The sequence below is a fragment of the Dipodomys spectabilis genome, unplaced genomic scaffold (genome assembly GCF_019054845.1).
Source record: "Dipodomys spectabilis isolate Male_0828 unplaced genomic scaffold, ASM1905484v1 ptg000125l, whole genome shotgun sequence".
NCBI lineage: Eukaryota > Metazoa > Chordata > Mammalia > Rodentia > Heteromyidae > Dipodomys > Dipodomys spectabilis.
In genome coordinates this window covers 1,580,532-1,600,030 of record NW_024870802.1, presented here as the reverse complement: position 1 = coordinate 1,600,030, position 19,499 = coordinate 1,580,532, and the positions used below count along the sequence as shown (strand labels likewise).

The following is a 19,499-nucleotide window of genomic DNA, read 5'->3' as shown; positions in this document are numbered from 1 at the left end:
ACTCATTACCTTACTCATATAACTCTAACCCCTCTGTACAGCATCTTTACAATAAAATGAAATATAAAAAATTTACTTTTTTCAAATGAGAAAGTAACATTGAATTCTTTTCTTTTAAAATATTATATTACTGTAAAAATCTTAAATCTTATATAAATTAGTAAAAATTTTACTCTTTAATCACTACTTAGGGGCATTAAGCATATACATACTACCATGCAGCTCTCATTAGTGTGTTTCTAGAACTTTCTCTAGTTTCCAAAACTCATTATAATACATACACATATTGTATAGTCGGTATGATTGTATAGATTACATTTATGTTTATATCAAAGATATCACTAACAGGACCTTTTTACTTTGAGTATGCATGTTATATTTATGGAAAATATATTGTTTACAAAAAACATAAAATGATATGTACACAGTACTCCTGAAAAATGAAGTCATAGCTTTTATTCCTATTTATGATTTTCAACAATATACAATTTATTTATTATAAAGAATTTAAAATTTGGAGAAATTACAAGTTTCCTAACTTAAAAATAAACTTAAGTAGGATAGAGATGTTACCTTTTTTTAAATAAAGATGTTATCTTTATTGTTTTTTACCTTGGTATTAGAGTATGCAAGTTGGCTTCATTCATGTATTCACACTATATGTATTCACATATAGTAAAGCAAATGAATCTCATATTTGTGAAACAATGAAGTTAGGAATGAATAATTGTATTTGTTGATTTATTTCAGTTAGTCCAAACCAAAATGCAAGGCCATGTAAAAAACCATGCTCTCTAAGGACTACATGTTCCAATTGTACAAGCAATGGCATGGAATGTATGTGGTGCAGCAGTACAAAGCGATGTGTTGACTCTAATGCTTACATAATCTCTTTTCCATATGGACAATGTCTGGAGTGGCAAACTGCCACTTGCTCTCGTAAGTATTTATTTAGAGTGACGTTACACTCCACAGCAACACAAATAATTTCCTGTAATGGAAAGAGGAATCAAATACTCTAAGACTTTTCAAGTAATGAGAAAAAAGTACTGTCATCTCTAGGCTTTATGTTAAGCCTGTGATTGCAACATATTATTACTTGAATTCCACTAAGAGGTTTTGTTTTAAATATGAATATTTTGCCACATTTGTGTTTCTTCAGCCCCAGAAGTTGGGGTAAATTACAGACTGTATATGTATCATGATAGTTCTCATCTCAAGGATCACATAATGCTTTAATGTGCCCCTTTGCCTACTATAGTTTTAGTATCTCATTTTTCTTACATGATTGATGTTTTTGAAGACTAAAATCATTTGTTTTCTCAATTTATATTTTTCTAATGGTTCTCTTTTGATTAGATCAGTCAAACATTTAAGTTTTGCAACATTATCTTAATAGTGTTGGTATATCTGCAACAAATGCAGAATGCAGTCTTGCTGGCCTTATGTTTTATATGAACAGTAAGATGAGGATACACTTGATTGAATTTTTGATTTTGTATTCAAATTTGATTTCATCCAGGATTCCTTGCTTTGAACAAAGTGAAACATCTATTTACTTGGTGGTTTTAATATTCACACATAAAGTGGAAGTATTGCTTTAATTCTTCTGCAGCTTTCTGTCGTTCAATTCTTGACTGTTTAGGAAGCTGACTAAAAACTCTTGTTCATTTATTCACCAATAGTTTAATTATTTTTTTTCTCCCCAAACTTTACAATAAGCTCAGTTGGAAAAAGAGTAAGCCCAAGAGCACAATGGTGTGCTATGCAGGTACCAAATGAACTGCAGGGATAATTAAGTCAAAGGAGACAAAACAGACATTTGGAGTCCAGTATCTGTCAAATTAAGGCATGTGCTATTTCTAAAATCTATTCAGTAGAATAGAGTAAGAAGTAGTTTATTTCTGTAAGGGAATTCTCTCCAGAAAATATTTTTTCTAATAATAATTTCTTCCTCCTAATGATAATTTTAAGCTTTGGACCCTTGGATCCATTCCATATTTTTGCTAGTCCACTGTTTTTTTCTGTTCCTTCCCCTCCTTGAAGGATCCCTTAGGAAGTTTCTTGGGAATGTGGTCATAACCTAGCATTTTCCTGTTATTTCACTAAGTATTGTAAGACTGTTGGTTTCTTATATTTCTTGTATTTCTCCATAGAAGAGGCCATTGGCAACATCCCTATGATGAAGTATGGACAGCCATTCCAGCAGTGACACACTCTGCCTACCATTTACTCTTCCTTCCCTTCTCTGGGCTTCCTTTTCTATTTGAGATTCTTTTTATTATGTTCAGATATTTGCACAAATGGGTTCTGATTTAATATGCCCATTTGTGAGTACAATGCATTTTGATCTGTGTCCCCTCTTCCATCATTCTCTCAATCTCCTGAAGTTCCTTATTGCATTTTCACATATGTACATTTAATATTACGACTGTATTTGTCTAACATTCCTCCTTTATTTGTCTGTAAAAAGGCAGCTGTTGAAGTTAGCAGTTACTTACATGTTACTTCTTAGAATCCTTTTGGTATTGAAGATATTATTCTGAAGCCCAAGTGTCCTACTTATTCTTTAGATCCAGTTGACCTCAGACGACAGGGTCAGTTCAGTTACTTTTTGTCCTTCTTGCTTGAATAAGGTACTTTGCCATTTATAGGTAGCCAGCTGCTTAGGCAGTTGTGGCTGTCCATGCCTTTTATCATTCACAAGGAAGATATTTCCTTCCAATGGGAATCTATTCAAAACCATTACTTACTCAAGATTGGATACCAGTATTACTTAAAGAACTGAGACAGTGTGATACAATATAGACTTGCATTTCCAACTGCAGCAGTGTACATTTATTTCTCCAGGATCTGCGGTATGGGATAGGAAGGATATAACTGGATATGTTGTGGGTTAATCAACTTTCCTTCTTTCCCTCCTTTCCTCCCTCTCTCCTGTCTTTCCCTCCTCCTTCCCTCATTTCCCTCCCTCCCCCACTCCGTCCCTTCCTCTCTCTTTCATTCTTCCTTTCGTTTGTTCTTTCTTGCCTTTGTATAGGCAGGTAGATAGTTGCTAGCTTGTAGCATATAAGGACTAGGAGCCAGATGTTAGGGGAATTGAATATTAGTGCCAGAGACTAGTGAAGAACAGAGACTGCACAACCTCTCCTACCTTGATAGTCATGTTTGTCTCCATACAAATGTTAACATTCAGAAGGTAGACATGAAATTAAACACAGTTCAAAGCCATTTAGGTCAGGTTTTAAACAGAAGTATGGTATATTGTCTAGGAATGCGTATTTAGGTGGAAAAATTATGTAGTAAGGCAAAAACTTACTCTTCTAAATGTAAGATAGTAGAGACTCTTGGGAGATAAGAGATACTGATGAGGAAATTGCACAGAGGAGGCAGTGGTCTACTTGTAAATGTGCAGCTACAGCCTGAAATTTATGTTTATTTACAATATTTTATTAGTTTCATACTATGACTCTACATGTATTGTCTTTCACTTTTAAATAGTTTATATGGGGAAATTGAAAGTCTCCCAAGTTGTAATAATACTAAGAACTTTCTAAAAATTAGAGTGCAGTCATTCAAATGTTTCTGTTATGCAGCTCAAAATTGTTCTGGATTGAGAACCTGTGGACAATGTTTGGAACAACCTGGTTGTGGCTGGTGCAACGATCCTAGTAATACAGGAAGAGGACACTGCATTGAAGGGTCTTCAAGGGGACCAATGAAACTTGTTGGGATGCACAGCAGTGAGATGATTCTTGACACCAATCTTTGCCCCAAAGAAAAGAACTATGAGTGGTCCTTTATCCAATGTCCAGGTAATAAAAATGTGATGAAAACAATTCCATTTCTGCTTTTGTCACAAAGATAGACTAATCTTTTATTGTTAATAACATTAAGAATGAATTACATTAGAGTTTTCATGCAATTCATTCAATTTATTGAAACTTTGTGGTAAGTATGTAATTTATTAAGAAGTCCTCTGGTCTTTTTTGAGAAGTGCCTTTGGTATTCACTACCAATCAAATGATTTTGAAGATCATTGAATTTTTTAGGAGCTTTCTTCATAGGAAGTCTGTTTTTCTGCTGAATAAAATCAACTTCTGTAAGAAGCTAATTTATTAAAAATATATTTCTTGAATCCTTATTATGTGTTAAACAATGTTTTAGCTACTAGAAATGTAACAATAAATTAGTGTGAAATTTTGTCATTAATAGAGCTTGTATTTTGGTTGAATTAAATAAAATTAGTAACCCATATAAATGAAACTAAATGGTGATCAGTGATAGTTATGGAAGAGTAATAAGAGTTGCTCTACGAAATAGATTGGTGGGAGAACTTAGTGAAAAATAAAATTTAATGAACACCTGAAAAAGAAAGAACGAGTCATGATTGGGTAATGAATAAGCAGCCTGATGATACAAATATTTGAGTTATTGGAAAGTGATTTTGGGAGGCATAAGTGAATCAGGAATAGGGAGAGCTTTTAAAATGAGCTAGAAATCAATAATATGATTTATCAAGGTGGCTATCATACCAGGAAACTGGGAGTCAGACTTACTGGGGACCTATCAAGAACTATGCCAAATGTTTCTTGGAGTAATTCTATGAACTACTAAGAAAAGACATTTCCCCCTGCCTCTTATCCCTACTGTTTGAGTGAGATCCCCTGGGTATTAACTCCCGTGTGCTTCTTGCACCATCTGGCCTAACTAATAGTTGTCTGCAGGCCCAGTGAAAGCCCTAAAGCAGAAAAGAAGAATCATTGCAGAACATGCAATGAGAATGTACAGCACTGATACTAGATGATCCATGGGAATATGACAACAAAGCCCATGAAATAATAAATGAACAATGAAATGAATGAACCTATTGATTCCCAGAAAATGGCTGGATTTAATTAATTTTTGGTAGTACTGTGGCTTGAACACAGGCCCCTTTTCTACCACTTGAACCATTCTCATAGCCCTTTTATGGCTTTCTTTTTTGATAGTGTCTCACATTTTTACCTGAGGAAGATCTCTGATTGTGATCTTCCTACAACCTCTTCCTATAGCTGACAGTTGGGATTAAGATGTGTGTACTGACACTAATTAATTTGTTAACATTGGGTCTCACTAACTTTTTGCCTGGGCTGGTATTGGATCAGAATCATCTCAATTTTTGCCTCATCAGTAGTTGGGATTACAGTTCTGTACCATCATACTGGGCTGTATGGCCAAATTATAAATGTTCTTCTGTGCCTTCTTTTCTCCCTTTCTGGATGGAAATGCTTACTTTGGGTCATTGTGTTTTGCAATTATGTGACATAATTCAAGAATTTCCAGGAATGGGACAGCTCTGATCCATTGCAGAGATTCTGATAGGTAGGAGGGAGGTAGCTTTAAGGAGTGCCTGGCAGAATCTTGGTTGACTGCAGCAGCCACCATACACAGCTAGTAGTAGGGTAGGGACCAATCTGCTAAGTGTACCTATCTCATTTGCCCTGTGTTTGTTTATGCCTTTCCCTGTGCAGTAGACTCAGGGACATTGGGTAGCTCCCACTTATTCATAGGCAGGTTTGCTTTCTTCTGTACTAACCGACTATGGGACTTTATGGACTTATTTGCAAAGTAGAGCTGGTAGCTCATGCCATGTAATGATGCCAAATGGTAGTAGTAGGGGGTGTATGGTGATGGCCACCACTGGACAGGAGTGTTCAGAGGACTAGTTACTGAGGACTCCACTTAAATGAAATTTTCCCTATGTTTCTTTCATTGCTTTAAATTTTGGTATTTCTGAATATCCTTTGGTCATTAATTGTCTAGTCTTTTGCTAGTCCCTTTCCTGCCTTTCTCTCTCCCTCTTTCTCTCTCTTTTTTTCTTTTTCTCTTTTCTTTCTTTTTTTTTTTTTGTCTGTCATGGGGCTTGAACTCTGGGCCTACACGCTGTCCCTCAGCTATTCAGCTCAAGGCAAGCACTCTACCTCTTGAGCCACAGCACCACTTCTGGCTTTTTCTTTTTATGTGGTGCTGAGGAATTGAACCCAGGGCCTCATGCATGTGAGGCAAGCACTCTACCACTGAGTCACATTCCCAGCCCCCCTTTCCTGCCTTTCTAAATTTCCAACCTTGTTTTTTAGGAATGTACATTATACTTTTATTTCAGATTCATGAAGACAAAACTTATGTGGTGGGAATTGTCTTTAATTTTCCATTTTGGGAGTCACATGAATTTTAGAGATGTTCCCTGTAATTCTAAATGTTGATAATTTGTATTCTTTCATTTTACTAATGTGGTTACCTTATTTTCATTGATCTTTTGGACAGCTTTTTGTTTTTTTTTATATTTTCCATCTTATATGTCAGTTTTTTTTCTTAATTTTTCCCTCTTTTTGTAATCATATCAGGTAAAGATGATTTACTCAATTTTTATTTAATTTTTAATGACTAAAATCAAGTCATTTTTGGACTTGATTTTAGTAATTTTTAAAAAAGAATTTGTATCTATGTCTTGCATTTAGCCATCTATGTCATTTTTAAAGTATATTTCTTGGTTCTTTCTGTTTAACCCGACTTGTGATTTATTTGCTTGTGCCTTTCATGTTAAATCTAATCCATACAGTTTTACTAAAAATGAACATTTGGTTATCTGTTTTCTGTTTTTTTTTTTCAATCTTTTTCTTTGTCACTATTTTCCTCTTATCTTTGTTTAAAAGAAAGTTTATTCTATATATTGTGTAGTTGTATTTTATTTCATTTTAGCAGATTATATCTTTTTGTGTTTGCTTTAGAATTTAACTTACCATTTATATTTACATTATATACTTCACATATAGTATATTACTTATTAAATATATATTCATTATTAAATATGTATTTGTTTTAAAATATGTATTACCCTTAAATGTTTTAAACTCCATTGTATTCTTTTGTTTCTTTTAAGTAGTTGGCCATCTGTTAAGTGTATTTAAAAATAAGAATGTTGCTTTAGTATCAAGCAAAAATGTAATAACAATGACTAGGGTGATGATTATGCTCTGGATGGAGTATTGTGGGACTTTTTATTATTCAACTTGGACTAGTTTAGGGCGAACTGGGATTAGCCTGAAATGGATTCAAGGTAACTACTCCTACCTGAAATAGTTAAATTAATTAGAATAAGTGAATAGTTCTCAAGACATTGGATATTGGCTAACAAAAACCAGTGATTCCTGGGAGATCATGAACAAGTATAAACTCTACAACTGTGTCTAAAGGAGGCTTACATGAGATACTGCAGATACTGAGATCATTGTTAGAGAAATTCACTTCCTTACAGTCATAGCACTGAGGTGACTGTTTTCTTGTTAGCTGTCTATAAGAGACCCATTCTAGCTATTAGAGGATATTTTCATGCATTCACACATAACACACTAATCTTCAAATCTTCAAAACTAGTATCATAGAGGCTCTATAACTCATATAGAACTTCCTTCTTCACTCCCTCCTTTCCTCTAATCCTCCTTCCTTTTGAATCTCTTCAGATAAAGCCATTTCTTTTGAAGGGATCACTGCATTAAGCCTATCCAGGATAATCTCCCTTTCTTAAAATCAATTCTGTCATATAATATAACCTAATCAACATAGTGACTATCCCATTGTTGTTACAAGTCCATCTTATACTTGATACTGTATAAGGAGAAGAGATTATGTGAAAAGCTTTTAATTGTGAATTATTTTGGAATACTGCTTACCACAGATCATATCTATTCTCCCACCTACTTTTTTGCATAGACTTAATCTGCTGTTAGTTTACATCGCATTTTTGTTTTGTAAAATTTTTATTGAGATATATTCACATACTACATCTGTATGTACTAGTAAGACTGTAGAACAATGACTTTCTAAGTCTGATAAAGATAACAGGAAGAAGTATATACCAGTTGTCTGTTTTTTTTGCAGAAATCTATATTTCTATCCGTCTGTCTATGCTCTATACATATATTCTCAACTGTGTATCTATCTTTGTATCTATTATCACCTATACTTTCTTCTATGTTCTGTCCCCCTGTGAAGATATTTTAAATTATTGATTTATGAAAATCTGAGATTGAAAAGTCTCATACTATTAGGATGAGCCAGCATTCAAGAAAACCAGACAGGGTATCTTTTTCTCCAGGAAACTTCACTTTTGGTCTTCAGATATTACCTGATAGATGAAGCCTACTTTTCGTATTTAGATAATCTCCTTTTCTGAAAGTCAGTGGGTTTTAGATGTTAACCACATCTGTAAAATATTTTCATAGCAATATTTAGATTAATGTTTGATTAAGCAAACAGGTCTTACTCTCATTCACATATATCATATAATTTGTTCACTTAATGGGTAATACTCAGATTTTTTTGTATATTAACAAAATTGTACAACCATCACCACAGTAAGTTTTAAATATTTTTATCTTACTCAAAAGGAATCCTATACCCATTAACAGTCATTCACAAATAATGCCACATTCTTCCAGCTCTAGGAAATCACTATCCTATCTCTGAATTGTCATATTGTAGATTTTATAAACAGATTTCAATAACTTAGTCTTCTTAACTGACTTTTTAATATTTTAATAGTAATATTTAATATTTTATTATTTTCAAGGGTTATTCATGTAGAAGGTAGCAATATTTTTATATTTTGAAATACTTCATTATAAAGTGAAGCAACAGGAAGAAGTGGCACTGTGGCTCAGGTGGTAGAGTGCTAGTCTTGAGCTAAAGAGCTGAGGGACAGCTCTTCAGAGTTCAAGACCTACAACCCATAAAAAAACAAAAAACAAACAAAAATAAAGTGAAGCAACATTTTATCTGCTCATTGCTTGATGAATCTTTTGTGTTTCCAGTTTTTGGCTATTTCAAGAGTATACCTTTGAATGTTTATGTAGATGTTTATGTGTGGATATATTTCCATTTTTTGGAAATGGAATTTTGGGTCACATAAAACTATACATTTATCTTTTAAGGGACTGCCATACTTTTTCAAAGCTGCTACATTATTTTACAGTGTCAGCAGCAGTGTATCAGGGTTCCAGTTACTCTTTCTTGATGAAGACAGAGTAATTTGCAGAACGTGGATAAAACTGGAGATCATCATATTTGCACTTCCTTGAAATCTAATGATATTAATCACCACATCATGTGCTTTTTTGGACCATCTTATTTTGGAGAAATGCTTATCCATATTATTTGCCAATTGATTAATTGGGGACACTTCTAAATTATTGAACTTAAGGAACTCTTATCCAAGAAATGATTTGCAGCCATTCCCATTGAATAGGCTGACTTGTCATTTTCTCTTATTAGCATATGATAATTGTACAAAGTGTTAATTATGACATTTCCATACATAAATATAATCTACTATACATAAATATAATCATATTTACTCCTCAATTACTACTTTCTTTCTTTCTTTTTTTGGTGATACTGTGGTATGAATTTATAGCTTTGAAATTGCTAGGCAGATACTTTTCTGCTTGCCTCTACTCTACATGACTCCAGTCCATTTTTCTCTGGCTATTTCTTTGAAATTGTGTGCATGTGCACATGCACACACGAGTGCATTAGTATTGGAGCTTGAACTCAGGGTCTGGGCACTGTCTTCTAGCGTTTTTGCTCCAGGCTAGCACTCTTCTACTTGAGCCACAGCTCTACTTCTACCTTTTTGGTAGTTAAGTCGCACATACTTTCTTGCCTGTACTGGCTTTAAAGCATGATCCTCTGATCTGTATCCTGAGTAGCTAGGATAATAGGCATGAGCCACTGGTGCCTGGCTAGGCTCTTGCTTTTTGGTTCAGGCTGGCCTGGATCACAGTTCTCCAATTTACACTTACTGCAGTAGCTGGGATGACAAGTTTGTTCTACCATGCATAGTGTTTTTGATATGAGGTCTTAAGAACTTTATACCAAATTTATCTCAAATAATTTTCTTCCCAACCTCTGCCTCCTGAAAAGAGTGGAGTAGCTAGGATTACAGGTGTTGGCCCCTGGCTCTTTTTCTGTTTCTCTTTCTGTTCATCTTTGATCTCCCCAGAACTCCTCCTTTTACTTTCATGTCCTTAATTTCTATCTAGATGTCACATATTAGAGAAATTATATTATACTTGTCTTTTTGGACTGATTTACTTCACACAATATGATGCTCTCCAGCATTATCCGTTTTCTGCAAGTTACATAGATTTATACTTTATGAACAGAACTCCGTTGGGTCTTCATGTAGCTATATCTATATATATGAAATTTTTCTTTATTGGGTCCTTTAAAGCACACATTATTTTCCTATTGTTTCTTATATTTTTGATGTTATATTTAGGACTTTGATCCATTGTGAGTTACTTTTTCTATATAGTATGAGGTAGGGATCCATTATAATTCTTCTATATTCTTGAATATGGGGAGTATATTCTTTTAAAATAGTTCTCTGCTAATTCCATCTTTAGTACCATTCTTTCATTCTGGTTGATATTCAATTTAACTTATGTAATTGTTTGTGGGTCAGATTTTCTGACCCACAAATGATGATTATGGTTATTTTGTGTTCATATTGGGGCTTGAATGCATGAATTTGCACTCTTGCTTGTCTGCCTTCCTTCCATCCTTCTTTCTTTTCTTTTTTTCTTCTCTTTACTTTTCTTTCACAGCTTATACTCTGCTACTTGAGCCATGACTCCAGTTCTGCCTTTTTGCTGGTTAGTTGGAAATAAGAGAGTCTTGGAGATTTGCTGTCCCTGGCTAGCTCCTATCCTCAGGTCCCAAGTCTTATGAGTAGCTAGGATTATAGGCATGAGCCACTGGCACCTGGCTGCATTTTTTTTATTATATCCTGGACACTGTGAGATATTGTTGTAAAATGTTGGACTTTGTTCTTGTATGCAGTTATATTACCTGAAATCTGGATGAACACAAAAATTATGTTTAATAAGGCTTATAAGAATGTATACATAGCTGCTTTAAGCCTAATACTAATTTATTTCAGACTACTAAATCATTATTTATTTCTTCTAACATCCTTTGAGATATGAGGTCCTCCTGGTGAGTGGGAATACAAATGATTTCTGGTTTCTTGTGAGCTCTGGCCTTGTTTACCTTCTTATCTCTGGTGGTTTTCCTCCAGATTTCTTGTGTCTCATACCAACTCATTATACAACATTACCATTTGTAGCTCTCTCTTCTCTACTATTTTGTTCTTCAGATTATAGCCATCTATATTTTTCATCTAAGAGAACTGTAAGCCTATGTTTAGTTTTTTTTCCCTTGACTGCATTCTCAATTCTGCTAACAGGCCATCAAGACAGAGAAGTCATGGATTCAGCTAGTTTGCATTAATTTTATTAGGGTTTTCATTAATGTGCTGCTTGTTCTATTTGAAAATAGTTGCTATTCCATACAGTTTACTTCCTTTTCTTGTTTTCAGAGTGGATAATCTTCATAAGCAACAGTGGATGATGTTTATTTGTGTATTTTTATTTATAGTGAATCTAATGTTTTGTAGGAGGTAATACTAAGGTTTGAATTTAGCCTCTTGTTTTCTGCTTTCTTGTTAACAGCTGGTATTCTACTACTAGAACATGCCTCCACCCTGGCATTTTTCTGGTTAATTGGAAATAGAATCTCATGGAATTTTCTGCCTAGGCTGACTTTTCAGCTTTTTGAGTTGCTTGGATTACACACATGAACTATTGGTGTATGACCTACTGATTCTTTTTGAAGTAGGATCTTTCTTTTTGCCTAAATTGAGCCTGAACCACAAAAATGCCTACGTAAAGTTTCCTCTTATAGCTCATATGTCCAGTGTGAATCACCACATCTGACATTTCTACATTTACATAGAGTCTAGCAGATCTTTCTGTCTGGGCTGGCCTGGAACTACAGTCCTCCCAATCTCAGCTTCTCATGTAATTTTGGATGACAGGTGGGTACCACTGTACCCAACTATAAGCTTGTTTTTTGCCTCAAAAATATCTCTTGTTAATCATGAACTTTTCAGGCCAGTTGGCCGTAAATGCCCATTTCAGACTTCTAAGTCACTAGGATTATAGATTTGAGTAAACTGGCACTTAGCTATAGAGAACTTCTTGCAAAGAACATATAAGTCTTCCTTCTGTTTTTAAAATCTTATCTGACAATCTTTGCTTTTTAATCAAATATTATCCAATTTTAATTTGTATGACACTGCTATTATTGAGATTAATTCTATCATCTGTTTTTAAAGTTTCAGTGTTCTTTTTTCCTTTTTTGGTTTAATTGAGTATTTTTAGTAATTTCTATCACCCTTATTGGATTTTTAGCTATCCTTTTTTGTGTTTTTTTTAGTGACTGCTGTAGTGATTGTAATAGTCACCTTTATCTTATCACAGTCTACCTTGAGTCAATATTATTCTACTCCATATACAAGGTAAGAATATTACAACAGTGTAATTCCATTTTTCCTTTCCTGTCTGCTGTAATTATTGCCATATATTTTACTTCTACATGTTACAAACACACAATACATTATTACTTTTAACTTGGAAAAAGGACAACTTTCCTATAAGAAAATAAGTAAAAATATTTATAAACATATTGACAATATCTTGAGATCTGAATTTTTTCTTAAAAGTAGGATTCCATTCTGGTATGTTTTTTTCTTTAGCCTGATGATTCAAAAATATTTAAAAGAACTGCACTTTTCAATTTTGGTCATAGATATATTTATGACCATTTATATATCTAAAAAGTAGTTTTAGCATTATATCTGTTTCTTTATAATTAGAGGATATTTTTGCTAAAAATGTGCCCTAAATTGACAACAGTATTCTAGTAATTTGACAAGGTGATTTCCTTTTATATTGGCTTTTACTGTTTAAAAATTATCATTTTATTCTTTCTCTTTTAAACGCAGTAAGTTTTTATTCTTTCCTCTGATTTTTTAAGTAGACATTTTTTTAGTTTTTGGATTTAGTAACTTTAGTATTATGTACTTCAATATCAAGTTTAGTTTTATAGATTGTGAATTATTGATTCACTAACTAGCTTTGTATTTTTCCTTACTTTTATAGTTTCCCACTGTTTTTATTGGCTTTTGGATACTGTGTCACTCTGTCTTCTGTTTTGAGGCATTTACTTTGATTACATTATACTCTTCAGTATGCCCCTAATTTTATTTATTCAGCTCTGTATTATATATCTTTGTATCTCTTTTGATATTTCATTTCACTAATTCCTTTTTTAGATGTTTGTAATTTGCTTTAAATCTGTTCCAGTTATAATATATCCTTGGCTTCTCAGACTTATTTAACAGACTATTGGTTATGTATGGTCTCAGAAAGATAAACTTCTATTTCTGATGATTGGAGCTGGGGTCTTCAAGGATTTGAATGGTCTAGGGTTCTCAAATAGTAGTCTTTAAGAAAAAGAATGTTTTGTTTTCCACCCTAATACCAGTACTACATTGTGCTCATTATTGTGTCTTTGTAGTTGGGTTTTAAACTGGAAATTGTCAGTTTTCCAAGTTTATTTTTTCCTTTCCAAGACTGCTCTATCTATTTGAGTCCTTTGTATCTCTCATTTTAATTCTAAAGTCTGCTTGCCTATTTTTGGGAAAAAAATTATTGAATTTTGGTTGGCGTTGCATTGAATTTGTATGTCAATTTGATTTGAGTTATTACTAGCAATTTTATTTTCAGATCCGTGAACACAGGATTTATTTATTTATTTATTTGTTTATTTATTTATTTTTAGTTGGTCATGGGTCTTGAACTCTGGGCCTGGGCGCTGTCCCTCAGCTCTTGAGCTCAAAGCTAGCACTCTACCACTTGAGCACCACTTCTGGTTTTCTGGTTGTTAATTGGAGATAAGAGTCTTATGGACTTCCTTTACCTGGGTTGGCTTTGAATGGTGATCCTCAGATCTCAGCCTCTTGAGTAGCTAGGATTACAGGCATGAGCTACTGGCTCCCAGCTCAGGATTTATTTTTATTGTTTTAGAAGTATTTTTAGTGTTAGCCCTGCCCTGACTTTTATTAGTTAAATGTGATTATAGGGATTTTGTGTTTTATATTTTTCAATGATATTGCCAATGGAGCTTTTTCTTAAATTCACTATTATTCTATCCAAGTGTATAGAAATACAGTTATTTCTCTATAAATGATTGTTGTTAAAACACCATTTAACTAATTTATTAATAAAAATAAATTCTTGTAGAGTTTAGCACTAGCTATTTTTAAGACCATGTGATCTGCAAATAGTTTTCCTTCTGGAATTTGTCTTTTCTGTATGCTTCTTAGTATTGAACTCTGGGCCTTGAACTTGTAGTTCATGTAGTACCACTGAAGTGATACCTTGAGCCCTTTTTCCATTACTTCTATTTGAGATAGGGTCTCTCTTTGTGCCAGGGCTACTTTTGGCTTCAGTCCTATTTGTGCTTCCCTGTGTAGCCTGAAATAACAGGCACACACCACTGCACACAGACATTGGTTTAGGTAAAGTCTCATGAACTTTTATGACTGAGCTGGCCTCAATGTAAGATCTCTTCATTTCTTAAGTAGCTAGTATTACAGGCTTAAGCCACTGCATGCAGCAGTTTTTTCTGTTTAATTTTTACCCAAATGTCTTTTTTTGTTTTGTTTTGTTTTGTTACCTATTTTCCATGGTCAGATTTTCCTTTTCATAATTTCCTCTAGTACCATGATGAATAGAGGTGATAAGGCAGGAAATTTTTATCCTATATGTTTTATTCTTGTTAGAATAGTTTTTGACAGAGGTTACAGTTCATAGCTTCACTTCATGAAAATGGTTCAGTTTAGCTCTCTTCTTTGAAGACAGAAGTATTTATATATTTTGTCCTTGCTGGATTTTGAAACCCATGCTTTGTAGTGCTCTTTTGTCTCGTGTATAGTGAAATTTTACTACTTATTTACATTTTGCATTATTGTTTTGAATCTTTGCTTCATTCTTAACCTGTCTTAAGTCTCCTTGTTTTAAGGATTTTTCCTAAAAACTATATTAGATAAATTTTTGTCTTGATTTTCAATGCATTATTGAAATTTAGTGAGAATGTTGATATTTTTAAGTGTTGCACATTTGTTTTAGAAAGTTCACATTTCTCAAAATGATGTACTTAATTTGTATATCAAAGCTTAATTTGGCATTGTGTTTTATTTTGATTTTTTTTGTTTGTGTATCTATAAATGAAGAGCCATCTGGGCTTTCAAACTTAATAGATGCCTTACTTTTAGTTTTATTCATGTTCTATTACTAGAGGTATTGGAACCTTTGCAGTAATAATGAGTCCTGGACAAACTATTTTATATAAACTTACATTACATATTGGCCCAGCATTCTCATAGTTGTGGTTAATGAAACATAATCATAGGCTTACTAGCATATTCTTTCTCTTTTCTTATTTGATAGAACCATCCTGCCAGGGTTCAGCTTTCTGTATAATATTTTTTTTTGCATTGGTACTATTCTAGCTATAAAACTGTCCAGTTGTTTTCTTTGCTAGAAATTTTTCCACAAGTTAGGTCTAATTTATACTAGCTTTCTGTTTGATGTGTCCACTATATGAAACTGTACTGAATGACACTTTCCAGCAGCCATATTGAAGTGCTTCCCATTGATGTGCTTCCCAACTGCCTTGTGCTCTAATCTTTGTCTTCAGATTTTATATCATTGGCACAGGGAAAGTGGACAGACTGATTTTATTTTAACATTCTCTTTTAATTTTGAAAGATACTGTAGGTTACTACTGTCTAGTTTTGTTTGTGTAGCTAACACTAAATGTGCCCATTTCTGGCACATTTCTCTATTATTTCAGTGGAAATACATGAAAAAGATGTTAAATATAAGAGCTAATATCAGCCCTCTTATTCAGAAGCTAAGGCACTTTTTTCTATGATTTTTAAATGGGGTGGGAAATTTTACAAAAGTGCTTATATAATTACCTATTTCTTATTTTGTTTAATACTTTACATACAATGAACACTCAATACATTTTGTTTTTACCTAAGTGAATTAATTAGTGGTATTATAAAGTTGCTACAACCAGTAACAACTTTCTTAAGTATAGTATTAAATGTTAAATTTTTTGGTAATGTTTCTTATAAAAGTAATATAAATTTGTTTTTGATGATGCAGAATAATCTTACTAGGCTGTTTACCATCATTAACTTTCTCATGAAATTAATAAAATTTTTAAACAGAATTGTGACTATCCTAAGTATGTTTTGTACCTTGTTTTAATCTAACATAACTTTTTCTGTTGGCATTAAATCTCCCTTTAATTGTTAAAAATGTAATGTAGTTTTAAAACAAAAATTTTCTCAATTTCACAAAGATGATTTGTTAGCATATATCTATGATACTTTTATCAAGCATCTACCAAACTATGTCAGTATTATTCCAAATTGCCACTGACCACTGAGAGTATGAGTTTCCATATATGAACTTGACCTGAAATTGAGGAATTTTTCTGTAATATCAACATGAAAACAAATAGTAAAAATCTCATTCATCAACACATAAAAATAACCTATATTGTAAATCTGGTTCTAGTTACTTAAAATTTGAGTAGAATTTGTTAATGTTTCAAACTTTTCTTGCCTAAAGAAGATACATATTTATTCAAGTTAATTAAAATAATGTTTTGTTCATTTTGCTATTTTCTCATTTTGTTCATTTTCTTGAAGCAAGAATCTACTGGCATGTATTTTCTGGGTTTATTGATTTTTTTTATTACATGTATATATAATTAAGATGCATTGTTACATTCTTTAAGGATTATTTTTAAGTATTTTCTCTTAGGTATAGTTTTATGTTACATATAGTTTTACATTTTATAAAGGATAAGCAAAACTTAGCACACAGTTTGTTATATGTTATATATATCATTTTGCATTAATGTATTAATCCATGTATTACACATTAAGAAAATTGTAAATATCACATTGATAGAATCCAAAGTTTTAAAATAAATTCTGTGTTTACAACTGTTTTATTTCTTATCATTACTTAGATATTATGTTTTTTGCTGTTTCCTTTAGCTTGCCAATGTAATGGACATAGCACTTGTATCAATACTAATGTGTGTGAACAGTGTAAAAATCTCACCACGGGAAAACAGTGCCAAGACTGCATGCCAGGTTATTATGGAGACCCAACCAATGGTGGACAATGTACAGGTGAATATTTTGTCTTTTACTTTAGTGTTCTTTTAAAAATGAAAATTGACAAAGAGGTACTTGTTGTAGAGACCCTATTTCTTTTTTTTTTTGCTCAATCAGCCAGTTTGTTTCCTGTATTTTTATTGTAAAAATAGTGTATAGAGGGGTTACAGTTGCATGAGTAAGGTAAGGAGTACATTTCCTATTGAGCATTGTTACCTCCTTCTTTGTTTTTCCCCTACCATCCCTTCCCTCCCCACCTCCCCAGCTCCTCCCACCCCGCCAAGTTGTAAAGTTCATTTTCAACATAGTGTCTTGTACAACTCATTGTTACAGCAGGTCAACATATATCTTTATTTCAGCATTTTGTTATTTCCCTTTCCCTCCCCAAATTAGAAAAATGTGTATACAAGATTTAGGGCACCGGAATCAAATACAGTGAAAACAGGGGTTATACCATGGGGGAAGAACATACAAAAGAAACAAAAAAAATCACATAGTACATTATAAGTAGATTAAAAACAACTGCAAGAAATATAAAACCACTTGTGTCTCTATCTTGGGGTTCTTTTCACTTAACATCATCTTATATAGTCATATGTACATAGTTTTTGATCTTTTCTGCTTGTCCTAGACATATACTAGTTATTGCAAATAAGGGAAACAGGAGATAAGCTATGGGACAACATGCAACAAGAGATGCACACATCTATAATTTGGAGACTTTAGTGGTACTTGCTTCAGTGAAAATGAAGAGAAAAATGTCATGCTATGTGGAAAGTTTGTGGTTGTTTTTTTTTTTTAATTTTTTGGTGGTAGAGCAGTACTGGAACCTGAACTCAAGGCCTTACCATATGCTTAACTCTTTTTTACGCAGGGTTAGTATTCTACCACTTGAACCACACTTCTACCCTTTTGCTGGTTAATTATAGATATGAATCTCATTGATTTGTTTGCAGTGGCCTATTTCTAATATAAATATTCAGATTTCAGTATTTTGAGTAGCCAGAATTACAGGCATGAGTTTCTCCCACCTAGCCTATGTCTATGGGTTTTAGGAGCTACCAAATTATTTTCCATAGTGGCTGCAACATTTTGTATTTCTATCAGCAATGCAGATGACCGTTTTGTCACACCCTCACCAACACTTTTTAAAAAATTTATTTGACTCATTTTCATCACAATTAAGTGGTATTTCATTGTATTTTATTTTGCATTTCTGCAATTACTATATGATGTTGAATGTTGTTTGATGTGTATTGGCTATATTTTCTTGGAAAGTAGTCTCAAATACTTCATTCATTAGAAAATTTTTAAAATTGTGGTAAAGTACAGCATCCCATGGAATTATTTTAGCCATTTTAACTTTACAGCTCAATGATACTAAGTTTATTCATTTGTCATGTGCACATCATCACCCTCTTTCCCCCAAAGCATTTTTCTTTTGTAAAACTGAAAACTCATTTGGTTCTCCCTGTCCTAGCTCCTGGCAACCACCTTTCTACTTAATGTCTCTGAACTTGATTGCTTTAAGTATCTCATATGAGAATATCTATCTGTATATGTTTAGAAATATAATATATATTTATACATGTACAGATTATATACATATGTATTTATATATGTTTATATATTTTTTTGGTGACTGGCATATTTCTCTAAGTTTAATATATTTGAAAATTATTCAAGTTGGTAGCATGTATCAGAAAGTCTTCTCTTTTTGAGGCTGAGTAATGTCCCATTGTATGCTTTTACCTACTCATTTATGTAATTTATCTGTTGTTAGATACTTGAATTTGTTCTACCTTTTGGCCACTGTAATTCTGTGAATATATGTTATAAATACTGTCTAGTCCATGGTTATTTTCATGTGTATCTTTCATTTGTGTATCTTTGTTAGAGACATTTTTGTGCTATTTTTTAAATTGTGTTTTGTTTTTGCTGTTTGATTTTAAGCATTTTTTGTATATTGTGGATAGCAGGCTTTTATTATATATGATTTTCATATAGTTTCTCCTATTTTGTAGTTGCCTTTTAAAAACAGAAAAGCTTTCAATTTGGATGATGCCATATTTATTTATCTCTTTTTGTTGTTTAAACTTTTGGTGTTGTACCTAAGAATCTATTGCCAAGTGCAATGCCATGATTATTTTACTATTTTGTTCATATGATAAAATGGAACAGATTTTTAAAATTAATAGGGTAGGTTTTATTGTTCTAACTGGAAAAATGCTTTGAGAAATTTGTTCCCCTTTGGGGATGGTAATTCTATGCTAAATTTAAATTGAGTTCAGTTATTTCAAATTAAATTTTGTTACAGGAATTGCACATAGGCAAGCTATATTACAGT

The 19,499-nt window shown here is 32.8% G+C and overlaps 1 protein-coding gene across 1 annotated transcript in view; it reads left to right on the top strand.

Moving 5' to 3' along the window:
* Positions 1 to 19,499, top strand: part of Atrnl1 (attractin like 1) — a 501,851-nt gene that overhangs the window by 89,849 nt on the left and 392,503 nt on the right. The window contains exons 17-19 of the mRNA XM_042689560.1: positions 751 to 939; positions 3,597 to 3,815; positions 17,030 to 17,167. Coding sequence (XP_042545494.1) covers positions 751 to 939; positions 3,597 to 3,815; positions 17,030 to 17,167 — 546 coding nt within the window. The remainder of the gene's footprint in view (positions 1 to 750; positions 940 to 3,596; positions 3,816 to 17,029; positions 17,168 to 19,499) is intronic.